General features: G+C 34.2%; 2 protein-coding genes across 17 annotated transcripts in view; both read right to left on the bottom strand.

Moving 5' to 3' along the window:
* Positions 1–4078: 4078 nt before the first annotated feature.
* Positions 4079–12962, bottom strand: LOC105224098 (AP-1 complex subunit gamma-like). Its single transcript, XM_049458870.1, has one exon. The coding sequence runs from the start codon at positions 12960–12962 to the stop codon at positions 12333–12335; it is 630 nt and encodes a 209-aa protein (XP_049314827.1). The 3' UTR covers positions 4079–12332.
* A 186-nt stretch (positions 12963–13148) lies between these two features.
* LOC105224097 (chondroadherin-like protein) overlaps positions 13149–26342 on the bottom strand; it is a 171217-nt gene continuing 158023 nt past the window's right edge. For all 16 annotated transcript variants that reach the window (XM_049458831.1, XM_049458830.1, XM_049458835.1 and 13 more), the window contains one exon: positions 13149–14988. In XM_049458831.1, coding sequence (XP_049314788.1) covers positions 13158–14888 — 1731 coding nt within the window. In that variant the 5' untranslated portion in view covers positions 14889–14988 and the 3' untranslated portion in view covers positions 13149–13157. The remainder of the gene's footprint in view (positions 14989–26342) is intronic.

Raw genomic sequence — 26342 nt, 5'->3', positions numbered from 1 at the left:
AAATAATAGTAATACTTATTCTGGATCTCATCTGCATTTATTCCTGACAAATCTGGGTGCGTTGGTGACGAACAAGGCGGGGGATTCCATCAAGACATTCTTTAAAAAAATAAGCGTTATCAAGGGAAACGGAGCGAGGGAAAAAAACCTTTCAGAGGCCAATATCCATGAAAAACATAAGTTTGTTTCCTTCATTAAGTAATAATTTCTCTAAAATTAGCTGATAATTGTACTTTTTAAAAATATATATATTTTGATGTCACAAGAAAATCTGATATGAGCAAATTTGATATGAGTTTTCTTGCGTAAAAAAAAATATAATTTTGTCAAGCAGTTTTCAGATTACGATAGCTTAAAATGTACGAGATACATTAATAGATAGTTGCCATTATAGTATACAAATCCTCTGTATAACATTTTTAAAAGGTTTTTGAGATAAGATTTGTGTGAGAAGTTGCTTTCAGTCGTAAAAGTCTTTTCTTCTTTATTTTTTTTTCTATAATTGAGCTGGATTCTCGAATCTCCTTAAATATTTACCTATTAATCCGTCCTACTGTGCGGCGCTGAAAATATCGCTTACATAGCACCTACTCAAGCAACTGCCAGCAATATAACAACAAAACGCGAAACAGACCCTTATTAACATTGTCCCTTTTATGTCATTAACTTTAGGGGTAGAAATTTATACAAAATTTTGTTTCAAAGTCAATTGTGACGTTTCTAGTCCTTGTCCCTATTTCTTCTATATGTATGTGCTCTATGTGTTTGTTGTTTGGAATTTGTTGCAACGCTTGTTCTCTTTATTAATTTTTGTCCTTACTAGCTGCTTGTTTGTTATTACATTCGCTGTTGTTTACTAGTATTCGTAACTCGTTATCCATTCATCATTTCAATTAATTTATATGTTAATTTTCTGATGCGGTTGCGTTAAATTTTAATTTTTCAATAATGCAAAAGAAGACAATTTTCATTAACAGCGTCAGCTTTATTTTGCCTGGTGACAACAACAATGACAGTAAAAACAATCAAATCAGCTATTTAGAAATTTACGTTGTGTAGATGGAAAAATATTGAGGTACTATGAAGTGTGTAAAATTGTTTAGTATAGCGAAAAACTTGCATTTAATATGCTTGGAACGGTTGTTGGGAATTGAAAAGAAAGTGTAATAAATATGCCGACTATTTTGATGCATAGGATGATCTATTTATTGGTGTTTACTTAAGATTATTAAGTACCTTGCTACGATGTCCGTTCATAATAAATAATTATTTCACAACAACTCGCCTTGATCTTTACCCAAGTTTTAAAAGGTTAATTGGCTGTAGCTATTAGGTACTAATTGACTCAACATGTTTAGAGTTTTAACACGAAAAATATAGCTTAAATAATGACGCTTAAAAATTATTATGATTACAACAACTTTATAGCGCTCTTCATTGTTTCACCCAATGCAATTAATTTATGATTAAAACTGACGCTGGTCGGCAAAAAAGTATATTTAGTGTCTCGATAAATTGCAGCAAAAAATTTGAACAAGGAAAGTAAGTGCTAAGTTCGGGTATAGGCCTGTCAGTAATATGGGGTGTAGGGCGAGTTTTCATCCGGTTATATTAACTCTAAGCACAAATATACACCGTTATAAGAAAAACACGCTGTCTCAATTTTATTAAGTTAACTCAAATATTGGCCGATAGATGAAGAACAAAGCTACCCCAAGTTTGAAAATATTTGCATTAGGTAGACGGATGTTAAGGGAAGCCTTGACTCCATTGAATCCATATGTAGCACACATACATAGTACTATCAGGAAAGGATTCAATTATACATCTGACACATTTAACTGTATTTTTTGTAAAAAGGTTTAGGTCTGTGGTCCAAATATACGGTATCTAAGGGCTTGAACAGCTTTTGTTGAATTTGGACAATTTTTGGTCATAGGGCGGTACTCTATACGTATTATTCGTGCAAAGTTTTATCCCGTTATATTTATTGATTCTTGATTTGTACATTCGAAAGGAAAAAACAGAGGTATTTAAAATTGTGTTACATGGAAGTAGGCGTGGCTGTAGTCCGATTTCGCCCATTTTCACACCGTAACATAAAAATTTCAAAGAAATGCCACACACTAAAGTTAGTTGAAAACGCTTTGGCTGGTCTCGAGATATGCGTTTTCACCTAAAAGTGAGTGGTGTCACGCCCCTCGTCGAATTTTAATGTATCTTCTGTATTTATTTATTGTGCTTCAGGTAGTTTTACAACTACCGTTGTATGAGGAGGAGTATTATCCAATTTCATCCATTTTAACACTGTTGCTAACACCTTTTATGAGAATTGTCCTAGCGAATTTGACTATTGCAGCTGTACTCGACTGCAAAATGTGTATATTAAACCTATCAGTTGACAGGGCCACACCCACTTTTGAAAATTTTCAGCCCACAGGTGTCCCTGCTACTTCGATACCTTTTGCCAAATTGCAGTTCTATATCTTGTTTTAGTGCTCAGTTATGGCACTTTATATTTTTTCCTTTGATAGCGTTTTGTGGGTGTGGTAGTCGTCCGATTACGTCCATCTAAGAACTCGTAATTTTCTTTTGCCAAAGAATATGTGTACCAAGTTTTATCAATATATTTTAATTTTTACTCAATTTACAGCTTGCATTGAAGGACAGATGGACGGACAGACAAACAGTCACCCGGATTTCAACTTTTATTGTCATCCTGATCGGTTATATATTAGTTTGGCAAATATCTCCCTATCGCTTTTTTGCTCTTTATTCAATGCTTTATGAAAAGTGTTACAGTGATCGGATTTAGTCTCTTATCTGACGCTTTTGAGCCAAATTTTGTTCAACGATGAGGCTCATTTTAGGCTCAATGACTATGTACACAAGCCAAATTGCCGGATTTTGGGACGAAGAACAACCTGAAGAGTTTCAAGCGCTGCCATTTTATCTCCAATAAACGACGATTTGGTGGTTTGTGGGCCGGTGGAATCATCGGTCGATATTTCTTCAAAAATGTTGGCGCTGAGAACGTAACCGTCAAGATTAACCGTTATTGCGCCATGATAACTGACTATTTGATACCTAAAATTGAAGCTCGTGAACTCGGGGATATTTGATTTCAACTAGAATGCGCCACTTCCCACATATCGTATTTACTTTATAGACCTTTTCCTGTGGGGATATGACGAAATGCTCGAACGAGTCATCGAAAATTGACAGCCGAGACGTAGATGCGGCCAACATTTGAAAGAGATAATCTTAAAGAATAAATGCCAGAGAATGTTCCTTCGAATGATAATGAACATTCCTCGATGAGTTTGGAGTTTATAAGTTATTTCTTTAAAAAATTTGGAAACCTCAAAATCACACTTCATAAAGAGATACGTTTTTTGTGGATATATTCTATACATAATAATTATATAATGCTTATTTTTACAAACACTTAGGCATATTATGCTGCCCAGAAGGGCCTTCATCTGTTAAGTTGCTAATAACTACACTATGGTCTCATCCTACTTGTAAGTTCGAATTTACCATATCATTTATGTAATGTATTTGTTGGTAGAATAAAAACACATTTTATATTAATATTTCGGATCATTTAAATGTTCTTTATTTAAAATATTTTACTAAATTACTACACTATTTCCTTGTTTATCGTAAGTTTTGGTTAACTGTACTCCATTTGTATTTTATTTTATACTTAATTTATATAAACTTGCAAATTATTACCTAAACGACTACATTAAGGTGTGTGTCATGTATAAAAGTGCTCAATCTGTCGAAGTGAGGACTTGAAAGTTGCATACATATATGATAATAATTGCAAAAGGTGGCCAAAGAAGTGCCATAACTCTTCGGGAATAAAACACGAAAAATTCAAATTTTTTTAGCGTTTAGAAAAATAAGATATTTGACAAACAAAAGTTGTTCTCGCTTACTCTTCACGTTCGGAATTTTTTGGAAATGTGGTTTGCTTGTAGTTGTAGTAAGTTGCAAATCGGTTGAGCGATAATTGTGTTTTTAGTATTTATTTTTTTGTGTAAATAAGTTTCGGTTAGTACTGGTTGGTTTGATGATGTTCTCTTTACTATTCTGTTGTAAAATAGTTTATTGCGCGTATTTCACTTTTCGCTTCAGTTTTTCACACCACTACAACAAAAAAATTAATTATTTTTATCTTTTTTTTTGGTATTATCCGGCAATCCAGCAATAGTATGCTCTGCGCACAAATGTAGGCTAAGCGCAAGGTTAGTGTCCGTTATATGCATCTCTCTTGGTATTAGCTTAGCCTACTTTTGGGCGTTACTTTCAAAACTAAAATCAAAGAGTTTTCTGGGCGTCTTATTGTTATTTTATAGGTTTTTCTTCAGCATAAGTATTATTTCAAATTCGAAAAGTTTTGTCTTTACTCGGCAATTATACACTTACTCGTTTATTTGTCATCTAATGGTATTGTGTATTTCATTGCACGTAATATGTTTAGCAATTTGCTCAACTGTCCTTTGTTCAATTATTTATTTATGTGTTAAGTTATTGATTCTTTTTTTCGATAACTGTGCTGTATGACATTTGGTTTCTGTCTCTTCCTTTATTTGTATTTCTATTGTTGTTTTAATTCATATTGAAATAACTTTCTTATTTAATATTCTCTTGCTTACTATTATAACTACAATATTTCTTACATGTTTTTGTTCTCAATATTCCCTTGTGCTGCTTTGACGTTATAATTTTTATTTTAATGTTTATGCCTATGTATTTTTGTTTGATAACTCCCTTGTCTGTTGTAATTTGCTTACAGTTATTGTATAATTTTTAAAGATTTACGCTTAACTACTTATTAATGTATGTTATGTATCCTTAAATGCTTAATCGCTTAATAGCTTAAATGCATAATTACTTAATTTCGGTTTAGTTCTTCAATAATTTGTAATATTTACTTTTATTTAGTATATAAACTCCCTTGTATTGGTTTTTATTTGTTATCATTTGTTGTTTTTGTTGTCTCTTCTTATATTTCAAATAATTATTTGAAAATTTTAAGTATTTTTAAGTTAATTGAGTAAACATTTACAATTTCTTAGTCATATGAAGAAATATTTTGGAATTATTTTCGAGCATATGTGTATTCTAAGTTTGTGTTGAAGAGTTTCGAATGAAGAAAGGCATACATTTTTTTGTTTAATATAAGTGGTTTTGAAAATCATAAAAGTATAATTTTAAAGAATAAAGTTTGAAGTATTAGTAACTTGTTCAAAATGCATATGAACAGGCTCAATATTAATTAAATATATATTAAAACTATGGTTCATGAAAAATTTAAAGAAATAAATTAAAATTAAAGCTTACGCTATGACTTGGAAAACTGGTTAAGTCTAGCAATCTAGCTTAAGATTTCCAACAACTCTAGCTTATTGTGTCTAACAATTGAAATTGTTTATTATTAATAGCAATAGTTTTAAATTGTAGAAAATTATACAAAAAACAAATTGAATTAAATTTTTAACTCGAAATTTTTAGAAAATTCTAAATTTCAAAAAGAGTATGAAACTTTTAGAAAATTTGGTTAAAAAAAAATTAACTAAAATTTCGTATAAAACTATAATTTTTACAAACAGCAATATTTGGAAATTGTAGAAAATCATATGTAAAATAAATAAATTTTTAGAAAGTTATAAATTTTAGTAAATAGAGAATGTAGTCCTAAGAAAACGTTTAATCTAAATTTTTTTAGGAAACTACAATTTTCACACATATACAATTTATTGCAATAAATATTATAAAATAGAATTTCAATTTTAGTACAAATATCAAATATATAAATAAAACCAAATAGTAAATAAAATTGTTTTCCAGTAAATTGATTACTTAATAGCTGTATATATTTTTTGAACGACCATTGAGTTATTATTTCATGGTAATCAACATTTTCCGATATATGAATGAATAAATCTAAATCCAAATTATTCGCTGATGAATTATATTTGTGCATTTTGCCGCCATAATTTAGAGCGAAATTCTATACTTTCTTTTAATGGATTTCGTATAACGCACGCATATAATAAACATAAATTTATGCAGCATTTTAGATAATTTTGCAAATATTTATAATAACCACTAACAGCACTGCCTATTCATACACATATTTAGATTATAAAAGTATGACAATCTGAAAACGAAAGCTGGCTCAAAACAAAGCAAAAAATAATTTAAATTATATGTTATGATTTTTTGCTAATATTTGTGCCCAAAATGCAAAAATATTTTAATTTTAATTTGCATTTTAATGCGCTGATGAATTAGAAATGCATAAAAATACATAAGTACATATATGCAAGCTTATAAATAATGGTATGCGAATAATGATTTTTAGTAAAATTTTGAGGTTTTATCGAAAATAATATTCGCACTTTTATTGTGATTTCAAAAGCATAATATTAGATCACACAACATTTTGTCAAACTTCCACTAGTCGCATGTGTTTCTATATATGTATGTATGTGCGAGCACTAATTTTCATATTAGTAATTTATTTGCTCTCGAATAAAAATTTCCATTTCATGCATTAAACATGATTATCTGCGTCGAGAAATTGTTTTAATTAACTTGCTGGAAAATTTTGCGAATATCTTTGTTTTCCCCGAAGCCTTTTTCATTATCCAAAAATGTAAACGCTGGAAAATATTATATTTATGTATGCATGGGCTACCATTTAGATGATTTATGATATTTAAAACGTTTTAGTGATTCTCAGAAAGCGCAGCATCAACACTTGATTATACTAAAAATATAATAATAATATATAAAGACAGTTATATGCATATATGTTCGCAACTTGTGCGATAAAGTCAGATTATGGGGTGAAAAGCTAAACAATCTCTAAGAATTTTATTATATTAATACTAGACATTAAGTTCATAAATAAAAAAATAAATATGTATATAAATACTTGGATCTGCTGGAGATAAACATGGCATAAAAGCCTTCCAATTTATTTTTATCCCATATGAGGTCTTCAGTAAGCAGTTCAAAATTAATCAATTTACTTTTGGTAGCAGACGTTGGAGCAGAACTTTTTGAGATCGCTTGCACTCATACATATTTCTTGCAGAGGCGATCATTTCACGGAAATGAGAAAGCTCTCTAAATTTTCTCTCTTTTAAATTCACAGCAGTCATTTAGTTGAGTCAACTACGTTGTAAAATGGGTATCTAAATTTACTATTCATACAAATTAAAGAAACATTCCTGGAAGCTGATGAAAGAATTTGAAACAATTTATCTTTCAACTATTGTGAATCCACCTTTTCCAAAGATATCTTTATATTATTTGGATGTAACATTTTAGACAAATTATAGTGAATATTTTTTCTACTAACAAATTTCACTAAAAATTTTAATTTTTGTAAATATTTCTTGCCTTGAAGACGGTGATGTCAGATTCTAGTCTGATCTAAGGTGGATTTGATCTTTACATTCTCCCCAAACGTTGCAGCAGTGTATAGTAGTTTTGTTCAGTTGGCTGTTTGTGTCAATTAAAACTAGTATAAATAGATGAAGGGTTAAATATTTACATATATCTAAAAACTATAAAGTGCTATAACTAAGTTCCATACTAAAATGTAAAACGTGGTACAGGTCATCGCAGAAGTGACGAGCATCTTGTAAAGAAAATTAAAAAAAAGTATTCGTACACGTCCCCCTTAATGGCTTAATATGCGTAACTTCCAAACCGCTTTTTAATCGCTTTTTAATCATTCCTTTTAAATCATGTATTATGTATATTGTGACAAAAGAGCACCAGAAAATTGTAAATAAATTCCCCGGGTAAATTACCATACAAAAAACTGTATTTTGCTAAGTTGGTAGGACTGTCCTTAATTAATATGCCAAATATGAACGCGATCCTTTAAACAGTTTTCAATGAAGCTATTCACCTCAGACACGTTTACAATGCAAAGGTTGAAACCTGTCCTACTCCATTCAACTTATTGAATGCCGTGAAGGACTTTACTTTACCCGTTTCTGTTTGAACTGGTAAACGTTCGTTTTGTGCTTTAGCAAAGATCAACAATTTTCAGCGATCTTGCTCGTCACAGGGCTGGATGTCAAGCTACACTGAGCCTAGAGGCAGATCTAGCCAAGAAGTCTGATTTCTTCAAAATCATTGACGCAGTAAGTGGGAAAATAATTAAAGTATTAGAAATATTCCAATAAGGGGGGGAGGGGGTCACTTCTTTTACCACTGGGCCTAGTTTTTCTAGCGGCGGCTCTGATTATGGAATAAAGCGGGTCTAACAGAGTTTAATTACTGAATTGCATTAATTGACTAAAAATAAATGCAACGTTGAAATTTGTAAATGAGCCACAATGAACATTATAAAAATCTGCGAAAATTAATTTTGTAGTTATTCTTGTTAAAAAGGTTCATATGCGTACATACATACATATATGATAATATGAGAAAAATGAGCAAGTATCTTGTATATTTCATCTGTTGGGTTTTACTTTTTCTTACTATTTTTGACATACAGACATACCATTATAAAGAAGGATTATCCCTTAATTTCTGCTATCTATATCACATATTGACCGGCATTTTCGATCTAAGGTCAACTATAAGCATTTGGTCCACACATGCAGTGTCTAGGGGCTTGAGCAGTTTTTATTGGATTTAAACAATTTTTGGTCATAAGGTGGCACACATTAAAGAATTAGTCGCGCAAAGTTTTATCCTGTTATATTAATTGCTTCTTGATTTGTGTACTGGAAACTGAATAAATGAAGTGATTAGTTAGATATAGATATAGTTATTAATTTATCGGCTTTTTGTAGTTTTTAACAGTTACTGCTGTATATGTTGAGTGAGCGGTCTCATCCTCCGATTTCATCAATTTTCACAATGTCGGTAGAAGTTCTTACATGATTTGTGCTCACCAAATTTGCTTATTGTAGCTCAAGTGGTTTAGGAGACATGTACATTAAACTTGTTAGAGGGCGGGGCCACGCCCACTTAAAAAAAAATGTCCGCGTGTGCCCCTTGCCATTGCTATCCTCTGTACCAAATTACAACTTTATATCTTAATTAATACTTAGTTGTGGAACTTTATGTATTTTCGGTTAATGGCGGTTTGTGGGAGTGGCAGTCCGATTACGCCCATCTACGAACTTTTTTTGTACTAAGGCAACCACGTACCAAGTTTCATCCAGATATCTAAAATTTTACTCAAGTTACAGCTTGCACGGAAGGACGGACGGACGGACAGACAGACAGTCAATCGGATTTCAAATTTTCTCGTAATCCTGATCATTTATACATATGTATATATAACCCTATATCTATCTCGATTAGTTTTAGGTGATACGTACAACCGTTAGGTGAACAAAACTATAATACTCTATAGCAACTGGCTGCAAGAGTATAAAAAATTCATATTAATTGCGTGTGTTCTTTTCTGCTGAGGTTATGTCCTCTATATGTGCAAAATGCAAAAAAAAAATGTTAACCTATTAGAAAGCACTTTTTTCATTAATTAACTTAACTTACCATTCCGTAAACGCAAATCAAAATCAATCGAAAAATATAATAACTACCAAAAATTATATTGGTTCTTGTAATAAGTATACGTGTTTGTGTGTTTTATTTCAGAGTAAAAGTTGTAATAAATACATACAGCATATCATCAAATGGGGCAAATCATAATTAGGATTAAGTAGAATACTAAACTAAAAATAAATAAAATTTATAATTTCAATATATGGTTTTGTGTTTGCAGATTTTTATTGCTGACTGTAGTGACTAACACATAAGTTGTTGCCAATAATAATTTAATTCGTAATAGTTTTAAGTCGTTTTTTATTTTTTTTTTTTTTGTGTAAGACAATATTATTGAGAAGTGTACAATATAATACAATTATATATTTGCTTATTAAGTTTCGTAATTAATTGCAAATATAAAGTTTTTTTTGCTTTAATTTTTCTCTCGTACTCTAGTTTGATTTGTGTAATATTTCGTACAATTATTGCTTGTTTTTGAATATTTACAAATATAGGTGTTCAATATCTTTGCTAGCTGCATAATTTTTTTTTTCATTTAATTAATATTTTATATATATATATTTGTTTTATTTGTGTTTTTTTAAATAATTATCATTTTATTTCATATATGATTGCTTGCATTTATTTTTTATAGTACTCTCAATATAATTTGATTTTTTATATAGTTTTTAACTTATCTGTACATATAGATGTATATATAATTATCAATATTCATATGTAAAATTTATTTTTTAATATTTACAAATAATTAATTTTAAACTTAATATTTAGATCACTGAAAATCAATTGTCGCAATTCATACATTTTTCTGTCTTTTTTCACGCGCCAATAAATATACGCATGTGTGTGCATGCGTTTATGCACGAATTATATAATTTACGCCACAGTTGCGCGCAATAAATGAGAAATATTTTATTTATTTAACATTTTTTATTTTTTTAATTACTTTATCGTCTCCTACCGTAGCTTAGTAGCATATTATGCGATAATTATTTTTTTATGGCAATTAATTTTATTTATTTTTTTAATTTTTTACCGTTTTCTATTTTTTTCGGATTCATCAAAATTTTTTTAGTACATACACACACTACCATACTTGTATGCATATTTTGGTGTTTGTGCTTTTCAATTAACCGCTTTGACTAAAATCATAATTATATTTATTTACAAATAAAAACCAATTAAATTATAATTATTTAATACATGTTGCAAGAAAAAAGTTTACAATTTATGTATGCTAGTCGTTATATTACAAAAAAATGCTTTTGCCTGAATACACGTATTTTTCCGAGTTTGCAAGTAAATTTACAGCGTTATCATACATAACTGCACATTTATAGTATGTATGCATAAATATGCTAACCAATATCTATTGGAGACACATTGCCTTGCCAATCATTGCGTTAACTAATTATGTTGACAAGTCGATTTAATTGTGCTTTAAAGCTAATTTACTTATACATAAAAATATCCGATAAATTTACAATCAATAATAAACTAAAGCTGCTTGTGGAAAACCTACAAGTTAACGGTTTTTAATACGAAAACCAAATCACGAAAATTGCTGCCTACTTTGTATGATTGAAGAAATCACTAGTGAATACAATAATGCGATATCGATGATGGCAACGATCAATAACGCGCTATGAACAACGGCTTTAGTTTTTTGTGTACAGCGTGGATTTGTAAAGACATATGGGAACTCATGGAAATATTATTATAAAAGTTATTATTATGCCAACACTGACTAATAGATCATTGTAAGGAAAAGGACTTGAAAATTGTGAAACGGCTCTCCTTTTATTGATTAACGTCAAGATTTTAAAAGATTGAATAACCTTAACTTTTTAGCAGGAAAAGACGAAAGAAAAGTATAACTTATTGGTAGCTGATCAAAAAGTATGTAAGTACTCGTACTTATCTAGATTTAGCACCATAATAAGTATGTAATTTCGGATTCTGCTCTTATAAGCAACGTAAATAAACTGGACTAAATGGGGAAACCTAAATTCAAAAATTTTTATAAAGTATGGATCAATATGTGCCTGATTTCGTACAGATCTCCAGGAGGCCTTCCTTTAAAAAAACACGCTTTAAAGCAACTGAATATTGTACCTTCCAGCAATACCTTCTCCTAGAACATTGTTAAGATCAATTTTTCGGACAGTCCTGATTTGAACCAGATGCACTAAAATTGCGATCAGCCGAAAGATATTTTTTTGAGCTCTCGAGATACTTTCGATGAGTTAGAACTTCACATTGGCATAATCATTAACTCATATTTTTTTACAACTCCTCACGGACTTTATTTGGTTTCTGGGTTTTTATTTTTGTAACGCTACTACATCTGATTTATGGCATCTATAAAGTAATGTATCAAATCTAGTAATTTGCGTAGCTTCAATACAAAATTTTGTGGACTTTCAAATTTATTTGTTCTACGGCAGTGTTTGTTCCTTCAGAACTGTTTTCCGCAGCATATTTCTGTAAACTTCGCGAAATTTATGTTAAAAATATATGATTGATCCTTATAGTGACTATGTTCTATTTCTTGTAGATCTTTGCTCTATTAGGTTCCTTACATTTTCTATTACTTTCCCTTCTTGTCCTTAGCCCTAAGCTAGTTCTATTTAATCATCTTACGGCCTCACAAATGTACACATCTCGAAGCTATTTCGATTTGCCGTTGTTGGATGTTCATAGGCGCATTCGTATTTCTCATAGTAGGCGCTGCGGCTTGTGCCGCACCAACCGCCCTTAAGCGTATATCAGTGATAACGTCTTAAACTACCATTATTGTTGTTGCCACCGACGCCAATGGCAACGCCACCACTAAAATGATTGCCTCCGCCGCCTATCGTAGCATAACCATTACTACAATTGTTATTATTATAAGCTGGCATACGCTGCATGCCCGTATTATTGCTGTTAAGGGGCATCAGCTGTCCGTTGCGTAAAGGCAACGCTGGAGGCGTCGGTGTAGGGGTAACGACATTCAATGCATGATCCAAGGGCAGCGAATAATGAGAGTTATTGTGTATGTAATTACACTCGCTCTCACGCGGTGAACGCTCGCCACTCAGCGTATTAGGATGTTTGTTGCTACCAATACTGCCGTAGGGACCGTGATTGTGATTGAAATGGTCCTGCGTGAGGCGTAAATAACGATCGGCTGTGGTTGTGCGTTGTCCATTCTGATTGGCAAGATGCTGGCTGTAGGGTGGCTCGTGTGAGAGCGAACTTTCAGCGCGTTCGTTAATTTTCGGCTCACGGCGTGCGCTGCCGTAGCGTGGTAACGAAGACAGAGTATGTGCGTGTGGTGGTGGTGGCGGCGGCTTACCGTTAGGTATTTTATTAACGGTATTGCTATTGCTGGTAGTGTTGTTGTTTGTCATCATGTGTATCTGACTGAGTTGTACAAAGGGCGACTGCAGTTCGGCGGGCAGTGTGCCATTAGCATGCACACCATTCGGTACTTGCAATTGTTGTAGGGTATTTGTGGCAGTCGCTGTTGTTGTTGTTGCATTATTGGTATTCACCGTCGCTGTCGAGGTACCCCAACCTCGATGTGGAGGTGGGGGTGGTGCTTCTAGCTATAGTTCGGTAACTGGTATTGGCCGGGAGCCCATATACGGCTGCGTCTGTTGCATATTGTAGCCGACGCTGTTGGTGAACTGCATTGTTGGCTGTATGCTGAGGCTGCAAGGGTGTTGCTGCCGCGTCATGTACTCTTCATCTGAGCAAGTCTTCTGGTACTCGCGCTCCTTACGTCCCAATGCCGAATTGCCCCAACCGCCTTTCAATGTTTCGCGTATGCGTCGCCGACAGCCATAAATCAGCAACGACAAACCGGTTATGATGGCTGTTGTAACAACAACAACCCCTATGATCATGGCCTGTTGCTTTGTGTCACTATGTGAGCAGCCTAGCATGGCCGGCGATAGTTGCGCTAGTGGTTCTTTACGCATGGGTTCCGGATAAACGCACATCACGTCGATGAGCCTGTCGGTGGTAGAGTTCTTCGATACGAGCAAATTACGCAGCCACAACACTTGACAATCGCAGACGATCGGATTGTCGGAGAGATCGAGTGTTTGTAGATCGGTCCATGGTACGAGTCCCTCGGCAATCGTGTGCAAGTCATTTTCTTTGAGTATGACGTGACGCAGGTGTGGCAGGCCTCCCAGAGCGTTCTCTTGCACTTCCTGCAACATCTTGTTGGATGACAGATTCAAATGTTCCAGATTGGTGTTGGCGCTAAAAGCACCATTTTGCACGCTACGCAACCGCTGGGCGCCTGTGATTTCCAGTTTACGTAACTGTGTCAGTCCACCGAACGCGCCGCTGCCAATCACTTCAAAATCATTCTGTCCCAACAAAAGTTCCTCTAGTCTCTCCAAGTGGCTCAGTGCATTTGTCGGTACCACGTGTAGGCGATTGTCAGCCAGATCTAAGTACCGCAAGCCCTCCAGACCTTTCAATGCTTCGGCGGAGATGTTATGCAGACCAGCACCCCGTAAGTCCAAGCGTGTTAACCCCTTGAGATCTATAAAAGCTTTCGATTGTATAGACGTAAATGAGTTGGTGCCCAAATAAAGCTCAGCTAAATTGGGCATTGCTTGGAATATGCTAGGCGCCGGTACTGTTGTCAACGTATTATCATCGAGATAGAGTGTACGTAGATTCACCAAACCATCAAATGCGTGCGGATCGATGCGATTAATACGATTTTGTCCCAAATTTAATTCCGCCAGTTTGGACATTTTCGCAAAGGTTCCCTGTTCGAGCTCGGCCAGCAGATTACCACGCAAATTGAGCACCGTTAATGTGGCCAAGCCCACAAATGTCATATTGCTGATCTGACCGATTTTATTGTGATTCAAATGCAGCTCTTGAAGCTTGCGTTGAAATTGGAATGTGCGCATCGGCAGAGTGACCAAGTCATTGTAGGAGAGGTCCAGGAACAAAAGCTCCGCATAGAATTGCAGCGATGAGTCTATGGTCTTGATTTTATTGCTTTGTATCACCAAGCGTTGTATGAAGGGATTCAGTGTTATTGGCAGCACATCGAGTGCGCCTTCACCGCACTTCACGACCAAAGTGTCATCGTCACACTGACAGCTGCTGGGGCAATTCGCCAACGCATTTGTGGGCGACACTAATATGGTGAGTGCGCACAGGCAACTCAGAAGTGTACTGAGTATATGCACTCGCTGTTGGTAAGAAGCTGTTGCAGCACTAAACCGGATTTGTGATTTTGTCATCGACATTTTCGAATTCGTTCTTTGAGATTTATTTAGTTTGTATCGGTTATTAGCTAACATACGTTCTATTGTTGTGCGTTATAGTTGGCTTACGTCAAGCGCTTCGACTCGTATTTCGTTTTTTATGAAACTTCATTCGAAGAGTTGGCCCGGTTTACAACTACAATGAGAAGAAGATGAGCAGTGGTTAGTGGAATACTTTTTTTTCCATGTTTCATATATGTATATATTTTTATTTTCTAATGTGTGTAAGATGTTATTTTCAAGAATATTTTATATATAAAGTTTTATATATAAACTATAATGGGAATGAAATGAGATAATATAAAACTGACACTAAATTTGATTTTCTTTTTACACTGTTCTTATGTATATTCAAATTCAATAAAGTCAGTCGCCATCGTATATTGAAGCTGCGTCTACTTAACTCTGCTCAACAGATAAACATTTTTGAAACAGCTTTTACTTATGTCAGTATTCTATTGTAACTTGTAATGAATGAATATCAACAAATGGCAACCACTCTTCACCTTTTAGTTATATAGGGTGATTTTTTAAGAGCTTGATAACTTTAAAAAAAAAAAAACGCATAAAATTTGCAAAATCTCATCGGTTCTTTATTTGAAACGTTAGATTGGTTCATGACATTTACTTTTTGAAGATAATTTCATTTAAATGTTGACCGCGGCTGCGTCTTAGGTGGTCCATTCGGAAAGTCCAATTTTGGGCAACTTTTTCGAGCATTTCGGCCGGAATAGCCCGAATTTCTTCGGAAATGTTGTCTTCCAAAGCTGGAATAGTTGCTGGCTTATTTCTGTAGACTTTAGACTTGACGTAGCCCCACAAAAAATAGTCTAAAGGCGTTAAATCGCATGATCTTGGTGGCCAACTTACGGGTCCATTTCTTGAGATGAATTGTTGTCCGAAGTTTTCCCTCAAAATGGCCATAGAATCGCGAGCTGTGTGGCATGTAGCGCCATCTTGTTGAAACCACATGTCAACCAAGTTCAGTTCTTCCATTTTTGGCAACAAAAAGTTTGTTAGCATCGAACGATAGCGATCGCCATTCACCGTAACGTTGCGTCCAACAGCATCTTTGAAAAAATACGGTCCAATGATTCCACCAGCGTACAAACCACACCAAACAGTGCATTTTTCGGGATGCATGGGCAGTTCTTGAACGGCTTCTGGTTGCTCTTCACCCCAAATGCGGCAATTTTGCTTATTTACGTAGCCATTCAACCAGAAATGAGCCTCATCGCTGAACAAAATTTGTCGATAAACACATTTCGAACCGAACACTGATTTTGGTAATAAAATTCAATGATTTGCAAGCGTTGCTCGTTAGTAAGTCTATTCATGATGAAATGTCAAAGCATACTGAGCATCTTTCTCTTTGACACCATGTCTGAAATCCCACGTGATCTGTCAAATACTAATGCATGAAAATCCTAACCTCAAAAAAATCACCCGTTATTTATAACTGGGTAAGCGTTCAAATACTTAAAGAAATATTTAACTTCATTTTCTTTCAATCAATTTGTGAAGCAAAAACAAACATTTAAAAAATTAAGTTTGTTTCATTGCGTTAATTTTTATATTCATATAGTATTTTAAAAAATTATATCATAATAAAATTAAAACTAAAAAGTGTGGCAATATCTTTTGTAGTTATAACTACACCAAACGCTTTGCGAATAATGAAAATTTTCTTAGACCATTGCTTTCAATTTTGCCTAAGTTAATTTCTGGCGATTTCCTTTTTAAACTCTTGCAACCTACAGTTCCTACAAAGTATTATAGTTTTGTTTACCTAACGGTTGTACGTATCACCTAAAACTAAGCGAGATAGATGTAGGATTTTATATATATAAAGGATGAAGATGACGAGAAAAGTTAAGATCCGTCCATTCATCGATGCAATCTGTAACTTGAGTAAAAAATAGAGATATCTCAATGAAACTTTCTGAGTGCAACTGCTATAAAGCCTTCTACCGACATGGTGAAAATGGATTAAATCGGAGGATAAAAACTAATAAAAGCGCGATAAATCAATAACTAAATACGACAGAGATGTTAAACTTTGCCACCGAGATGGTATGTGAGAGAGCTTTATGGGTGCCGTTGTGAAAATTGAACGTGGCACCATATCCCATATCTCGGGACTTTACCAAACCGATTTCGACGAAATTTGGTAAATAGGATTTTTCTTTCATTCTTATGTCACATTTTGAAAATGGACGAAATCGGACAACAACCACGCCTATTTTCCATATAGCACAATTTTAAATTCCATTCGAATCGTTCAGTTTGCAGTACACAAATCAAGAAGCTAATAATATAACGGGATAAAACTTTGCGCCAAAATTTTTTTAAATCCAATAAAAACTGCTCAAACCTCTAGGTACCCAATATTTAGACCACGGTACTTATAGCTGACGTTTGATAACTGAAATTAAAATTAAGTCTAGCCCCTATATAACTAATATCAGGTTTTTCGAACGTCCGGCTGACTTTACTCTATATGATTGATTTTACACCTTAAAGTATATCTCTGGCTTTGATTCTTACAAGTTGCAAGAGCATAATATGTTTAGTTGCACTCGAACTTAGCCCTTCCTTATTTTTTTGTTAATAAAAAGAGGTGGCAACTTTATATAATATCTCCGTGTTGTATGTCATAAGTTTTTAAATTACAAAAATATTAGTGAGGAAACCTTTCTCGTAATATTGGCAACCTTAAAACCACTTAAATTTTGCAATATCATCCCTTTAAATGTTTTTCTAAATAATTTTTTCGTTTTATAAACATTACCAAAGTTTAGTGGCAAGTCCATAGAAGTATGTTACATACGAGGTGTGTTCAAAAACGTGAATCGTAACTGACAGTTTTCTTCGATTGCAGGGGCGTGGTGCATCATGAGTTCTTGCCACAGGGAAGAACGGTCAATAAGGCAAGTTATGCGCGAAGCAATCCGCCAGAAACGCCCGGATTTGTGGAAGAACAAAAATTGGCTTGCTTGTGCGCGACTCTTTGGCCAAAAACAACACACTAATGATGCCGCAGCCACTGTATTCCTCAGATCTGGCCCCCTGTGACTTTTTCTTGTTCCCTAAACTGAAGAGGCCCATGAAAGGACGACGTTACGCTTCTCTTGACGAGATAAAGACGGCATCGAAGGAGGAGCTGAAGAAGATAAAAAAAAAAATGATTTTTTGAAGTTCTTCGAAGATTGGAAAAACCGTTGGCACAAGTGTATAATATCTCATGGGGATTACTTTGAAGGAGATAAAATAGATATTCATGAATAAATAAATAATTTTTGAAAAAATACAAAATTCGCGATACTTTTTGAACACACCTCGTATGTATTTTGATTAATTGACTTTGTATCCGTATTGTATTTTTAAAGTTGTTTAAACTTAAAATTGGAATAAGTATGGCAACCCCACACCTGACTATAACTAATTTCAACTAATTGAAACCACCAAGTCGGATATGTAATTGGAGTCTCTGGCAGTTTCTTCTGTTTTGCTTCCGTTCAGCTCCTAAACGGTTCCCACGTTAAAAGCCTACCTTATGTCAAACAGTTTCTTAAAGAAGATTGTAAAGAAATTCAGAAAAAGGTCAAAGGTCATGTTAAAATTTTACAAAAGGCCTTTAGTGGCTACCATACTCACGACCCTTAAGCCTTGAGCAAATATTAATTTTTTATGCGTAAGCATGTGCGTAAATGGATGTTTTAAACTGATGGCACCTTCCGCACTGTATGCCTGCGGTCGCGTAGGTGGCTTGTGTGGCAACGTACGCCTCGCCTTAAGGCGTTCCTATATACATATACGTTGATGTATGTACATAGATGCTATGCTGCTGTCCCAGCTCAATCATTTTTGCATGCTTTTATGCGGATATCTTTTAACTTTTCTTTTTATTATGTAAATGCGGGAGAAACACCCAGGAGCGTTGTTCGCCTGCATAATGGAGGATATGGACAAAAAAAGTCTGAGAGAGAGTTTTCTTAACAAAAGAAAAGGCATATTCACTTTTCTGCTTATATGTTTGTAGGTGTGTGCGATAAGTCTCTGCGGTCTGACCACAAAAAATAAAACCGTCATTATCATACTTTTGCCATAACCAACTTGTTGGACGTGCATACATCGAGCATTTGGCAGCCATTTGTAGGTTAAAATTTCGCCGCATAAAGAGTGGTATAAAGGATACGAACACACACACACAAATATATTTACACGCACGCACATACGCCTATCGAGTAAATTTATGAGACCGTTTACCGGAAGGAAGAAATTTTCCTCATATCAGTTTACATTTTAAAATGACGACAACCTTTCCTCCTTTCTTTCACCTACCCAATTCAGTCTCTTTCTGCTGGTTTTCCTTTAGGTTGCCAAGCAGTCAGTCAACTGCCTATCTTCTCAGCGCTTACTTACTACTTCTTCATGTCAGTTCGCCGCCTTCGTGCATTCGTTCATGCGTTCAATTCCATTGTTTATGCTCTCTTTCCCTATTTCTCCTCAACTGAGCCAATTGCCGTGATAGCAGCAAACAGTTTTTATGGCACTCCATAACCAACAAGCCGAATGATGTGTGGCTTTTTACTGCGGCATTTTGTGACGCATATCAAAGGGTGTGTTAAATGCAGACACATGCATACAAATATAAGTGTAGGCGTAGATATGAGCAATTGCGGTGTTTTGCTTGAAAATTACTTTGCAAAATAACTTTACAACCGCTTTTACCACTTTTACTCACACTTACACCGCTTGGGGGTTTCGCGGATGGGCGTCTGTCACAACAAGTGAACGATAAAATAAGAGCACAGTATTTTAAAAAAGTAAACAAATAATGACAGACAAACCGACAATAGATAACAGAGAAAAGTTTTGTGTTAAGAGATGAGTGGCGGCAAATATAATTTTACTCGACCTCAAGGCTTTAAAGGGTTTATATAAACGATGGTATATATATATTCATACATGATATGACATAATTTCTTCATCAAAATGAGGTAGCCGGTGATTAGAATGTTGTAAATTTCACAAAAGAGTGAGAATACCGTTAAGTGTGGGTTGATTTAGCAGAAAAATAAATTTACCCATGAGATACAGGAATTTATCATATAATCTCAAAGTCTTTTAGTCTTTTTTTAAGAAAATTTAAACAATTCAAACGCCATCATCCATCCTGAGACCCACATTTATTATTGGGTAATATTCGACCGAGTAGACCATTACACACAGCCTTAGCTGCGAGTGTAAACGATGACCGTGGAAAGTTGATTCGATGCCGTTCGCTTCGCTCTATGAGCCTTTGAAAAGTTTCAAAAAGATTCAACGTTTTCAAGCTAAATTTTGTTCAGCAATGAGGCCCATTTCTGGCTCAATGGGTATGTAAAGCAAAATTGTCGCCTTTGGGATGAAGAGCAACGACAGCTGCCATTTCGTTCAGAAAAAACTATGCTTTGGTGTGTTTTGTGGGCCGGTAGAATTATTGGTCCATATTTCTTAAAAAATGATACCGATGAGAACGTAACCGTACATGGCGAATTAGCGCGCCTTGATAAACAACTAGGAGTATTTGATGCCTGAAATTGAAGCTCGTAATCTCGGCAACTTTCACGGTCACTTCTCAAACATCGCATCAATCAATGGATTTATTAGGAGAACACTTCGGTGAACAGATGATTTCACTTTTTTAATCGTTCGATTCCATGTAAATATAATTTAAAAAAATTGAACTTTTTCGATATTGAACGAGCTTTCTCAAAAACCCATTTGTTATAATTTAACATTTGTAGTAATTTTTCCTTTCATTTCTATTATTCGCAAACATCCAGTTTATTTAAAAAATTTTGAACTACAATTTTCAGCAAATATAGTAAATTCCTTTTCACTTTCGGCGTTCCCCCGCACAACCGATCGTCGCTTTGTCTTAATATGCAAGAAACCGTCCACTTTTTATGTACAAAAAGCCTTGCATTGTTGTTGCTGATAGTGTTGTCACAACACTTTGCTCGGCTAGCCCCGTCTACGTTCGTTTGCACTTTTGGCCCTCCTCCGCAGGCAGCATTTTATTTTCGAACGCCTCAGATGCATGCCTTGTTGTTGTAAATGCTTGCTTCTGCGTGTATTTGGCTGTGAGTGGAGGAAGTGTGTAAAAAAGAAATTGCTGTAAAAAAGGCAAATATGAAAGCAACTTTTCCGGACAATATTCCAACCTCTGTTTTTTTACTCTATGTGTATATGTTTGTGCGTTGTTGTGATGTTATTTATTATGTAAAATTTGTATGAATGAAGATGTGTCTAGATAACAAACAACAACAAATTTAAATTTCTAAAAAGCTGCTGTGGGAGCAAATGTTCAAACAAAACGTTATACACGGGTTAAAGTGACGGAAGGGAATTTGCCGAGCTTGTAATTGTACGAATGTATGTGTTTGTGTATGCATGTGTGTGTGAGTGTGGCATAAAAATGGCAAAGAAGCAGTAAGTAAAGGATAAGCAAACGCCTGCTGAAAGAGCTATTGCCTGGTGTAGCATGTTGACGATGAGACGACACAAAAGCAAATATAGACGGAGTACAAGCAAATGCCGTTACAAACGTGTTAGCGGCAAGTGAATACAGTGATTCGTCGTTTTGTTGGCACATGTATATATGTACATAAACAAAATATAGTCAAGAAAATGGCAGCGTGAATACACCTAAGCAGGCGCATGATAAGCATTTTTTATATACAGGCATTGCAAATCAAGTTAGTATGCCACTTAGTGGAGTCAACATAACGTAGGGCATGATCAATGAATGACATAGTCAGTTATGCTTTCGAAAAACTGTGTATGTGACCGTTGATAACATTTAAGATATTGAAACACAAACATGTTTGAGCTCAAAATAGCGTTTTTACTGATATATGAAAATAGATAAAACTATATATACCTATATATACATATATGTACATATTCTTATCTATAGAATGTCTTATGCTAAGTTCAAGTCATAGCAGCACACGAAATGAAACTAATCACCACAAAAAATGTGAAAAAATTAGTAAATTTATGGTTACCTTTCCAGTAAATGCGTACTAATAGCCCCAAATAGTATGGAAAGATATACATATATGATTCACCTCTCCCTAGTAATAACAAAAAACCAAAGTGAAAATTTCAGTCCAATTCGTAAATAATGAAAAATACACGCAGGCAAATGCTGATAAGGGTATACACACACAATTATACAATATAAGTAAACAACAATGCGTGAAAATAATTTCCATTGCATGTCGGCAGGTTACTCATACGCCCCATACCTCCTTGCATATTTGTTATAGCGCAATATTTCGTACAAAGAAATATATTTATTTTGAATAGTTCTGAAAATTTCTGTAGTTTTTGCTTCGAAATGTAAAGTACAATAAGTAAATATATTAATGCAAGCGTAATTCCTGGTAATTTAAAATGTTTTTGTAATATTCTTACATATACACCCTGTCAAGAAAGTGTCGGGAATTCTTCATTTCCTCCTCTTGAAGACAAAAAACAAATTCGACGCGTGAGCTGAGGTGCTGCAACCACACAAGTAGACTGATCGCGCTAATTTTTGGCATCATAATTAAGGAGAGTTGTACCAAACTAGGAAAGCGGGAGATTTAAATTAAGAAGTCGTGGTACTTTTTTGGAGAGGGGTTACATATTTTTTACGTAATTAACTATAAATACAAAGTTAGAACTACATAGGAACTCAAAGATGTTAACTTTGAAATTATAACAAGGTGATTTCTATAAACTTCTCATACAGTGTTTCAGACATTTTGGACTTATTTTATTTTATTTGTGAATATTTAAATTTCTGTTTAAATTTATTTCATATTATATATTATCATATGTATACGTAAATGTTGTCTCTATCTACCCTAGGCGTAAAAAACTCTGGTGTTTACAATACATACATCTATATGACCTGTAGAAAACAAACATAGGTCACATTTTTCTACCAATCAGTGAACTCTACAACCATTAGGCGTATATTCATACAAAAGAGTATATGTCTCACGTAAACAAGTGATAGAGTATAAAGTAAATAAAGTGATAAAACAAGATATGCTAAAATAATATCTAATATTTTTCGTATTAGGTCTTCAGAAAATTTAGATTGAGAAATTGATTAACTATTAATCTTAAATTGATGTACTATAATATAAAAACATAATTGTAAAAGTATGTAACTTTATTTCATAAATCATTTTGAACATGCTTTATTCCATTAGTCGTTTTAATTTTTCATTTAAATCCATGATCTTAGGCGCTGCACTTATCCCAAAACCTAAAAGTCCTCTTCAGGCCAAGAGTATATGCCATTTCAAGGTTTCTTGTTATAAATATATTATTTTTTAATAATTTTGTGGATATTGAATTCGGTTTTCTTTATCTCAAAATTTGTTACAAGTTCAAAAATTCTAATCTCTTTAAAAATGACTTTTCATTTTCCTTTCTCTTCTTTTTATTTTAAAAACAGATCTCGGTGGCTGTTCCTAATATATATTATGATTGGTTGAGAACTACCTAGTGATTTGTGTGACATAACATCATACAACTGCAGGAAAATTGGCGCTACGCTCATATTCTAATTTTTGTTTTAGTTTTATCATTTATATTATCTACAGTTCCACTCACAAGATGACATAGAAAAGTGACTTGATTCTTGGGTGGTTTTGAAAGACAGTTTTTCGGGCAATATTTGGAATAATAAATTTTTCAAATTTTCTTTCCAAATACAATTGCTTTTTCATAAAAAAAAAACGGCGAGAACTTAATTGCTCTCCTGATTCTAATTTTCGTTTGGTATTTCAGAATATTATAGATGGCCTGGGGATGATGGCCTTGGAAAATCTGTGAGAAAACATTTTTTATATGCTCTCAGGACGTAACTCCATAACTTAAATCCCCCAACGCATTATAATTGAGTTTAAATATAGACACCTGTCTAAATAACTCTTCTTAATATCGTTGCTCAAACTTCTTGTTGAATATTTTATATCCTTCTGTACCCAAACCTAATGCACTTTGCTCCCTATAGCATTTAAAATTCTGCGACAATTGCAACTGATTACAACCCGTTTTGAAACTCCCCTCACCTCCCCGACTGACGAAATTTCATTGCTGAGCATTTTATTTATCTGCCAATTCCATCTAAGCGCAATAATAGATTGCCAGCAATAATTTTTGCGCTTTCGTTGCGAAAAAACATCAACAGTTGCTAACGAAACACTAAAAATAATAGTTGTAATGCGCTATGCAACAACAGCAAGAAGTGTAATGCTCCAACTGAGGAAATTTATCTGTCTTTTTGCAGCGAAGCAATCCATTTTCAAGACTTTAGAGTTGCATTAGAGTTGTAGTAGCTCTGCTTGTTGTTGTAAATACATAGATATTGTTGCTGTGAATACATGCATGTATGCACATATATGTTTTGTTTTTGTTCTGTAAGAGAAGGCGTTGAGAATACCAGCAAATGCTACAGCAAAAACGATTTGCTATTCAAGTTCAACATTTGTCTAGCTGGCTGTTGATGCAACAACAACTCGTGCATTTTCGTGAATTTATATATGTACGCATGTTCCTTTTTACGATTTTCTTTACTCATTTCAAATAACGCTTTGGCAAAGTTTGGCCTGGAATTGTTGGTGCATTGCAAAGTTGGGCAAATGCTGGTATTGTAGGTATGTGGGTGTGTGTCTATATTACAAAAACGTACGAAAATATATGTATAAGTTAGCATACTGTAGTATATGGGTTTTTCAACATCTGTGTGATGAAATGCATGCCATGTGTTTGCTGCACATGTTGCTTGCTGCCACATTGCAATTTCTCAAAATTGTTGCTGCAAGCTTAGCCGCAAGTTGTTGCCTGCTTCAATTCATCAACAATTTTTTACAGCTAGAAATTTAAACAAATTGCGAATTTCTTTGTGTTTTCTTCATATTTTTTAACTTTTTTCAATTCTTTCCCAAATTCACTTACAATTCTATCACTTAAAAGCAAGCTCCTTACCACCCTCCTTAATATCAATTTCTGCCCAATTTCCAAACCTATGAACGTATATAATATTTTTTGGTGCATAACTCATTATTTATCAAGCTCAAATTGCCACAAAAAAGCCGAAATTGCCTTTTTCTCACACGAAAACATAACAACAATTTCGTTGCCTACATCTAGGCGCATATAAAGTTATTTTATCGCTTTGGTAAATAAAACAGCAAAATCAAACCTTCAAATAACATTTTAAAATGTGTGTTTGCTTTGGGCAAATATTTCCTTTTTATTACTTATTATACTCGTATTATTTGTTTATTTGTCAAGATAATTTCCATTGGCTCGAAGCCCCTTAGGGTATTAAATCGAGCACCATTACAAAACAATTTAAATGCAAATTTTTTCAATAAATGCTATCTCCTGTGTTCCGAGTCTTTATATATTTTGAGGACAAACATCGACGTGATTATTGGGAGGGAAGAGAAAGGGAGCAAAAGGTTAAGTATGAGAAATATAGGAGACTATGTCAAGTACATAGTATCAGATTATCGAAGCTTGGCATCGTTCGATATTAGATATTAGATACGAGGTGTTCTGTAACCGTATCCGAGTGGAATGTGAAGGACGGCTGTTTCTGCAGAGAATATGTTACATTCCGTAGATTCAGCAAAATTCCCCAATACACTTCGAAATTCACACAACTCACTATTAAATTTTTTTATTCAAAAACCCGTCATATATGAATCCCTAAGGCCTTCTCCGATAGCTCTCAGCCACCGGCAAATGCAATTGCAAAATAAATTTGAATTCATTTCATTACTCACAATTCAGTTCAACCCCAAATTTTTCTCATTACAAGTTCCATTTAATTTTCGTAACTTCAGCAGTTTGTGCCGCGCCCAAATGTGTTTAAATATGGTGACGCGGAGAGAGAGAGATGCGCAAAAGTGAACTTTGCACCAAACTCTTGTTTATCGCATGAATACCCTTTGCAGAGAATTATATATTGAAGCGGCTACTGATATTTAAGCCTGCACTTGTAGTAGATAAAGCAATTTTTAGCTGTTTGAATAAACTGCAAAAGTTTGGAAAATGCATAAAATCAGAAACAATCATTTATTTTGCAATTTCATTTGGATGCCAAAAGGCAGCAAACAAAAACGCTAAGCCAAAAAACCCAATGGGAACAAAAAGAAGAAGTGAACACTCCTGAAAACAAAATAACGACGAAGAGGTGGGAAGCAGTTGACGGACGCTCCTGTATTCCGTCGAATATACAAAAAAAGTTTTTGGCAGTTTTTCAAACTAAAATAGTTCAAGCAGTAAATGAGCAAGCGAAATGGGAGTCAGAGTTAGAACGGTGTGGCAATTTAAAGCTTCTGGAATAAGGATTAGGTAAAGTTGAAAAAATAGCTAATACTCTAGCCCTAGAATTTAAAACGGTAATATATCATACAATTTCTGCAT

Source organism: Bactrocera dorsalis, chromosome 5 (genome assembly GCF_023373825.1).
Source record: "Bactrocera dorsalis isolate Fly_Bdor chromosome 5, ASM2337382v1, whole genome shotgun sequence".
NCBI classification, from domain to species: Eukaryota; Metazoa; Arthropoda; class Insecta; order Diptera; family Tephritidae; genus Bactrocera; species Bactrocera dorsalis.
The sequence above is the reverse complement of the archived record's forward strand: the minus strand, read 5'-3'. Positions and strand labels throughout refer to the sequence as shown.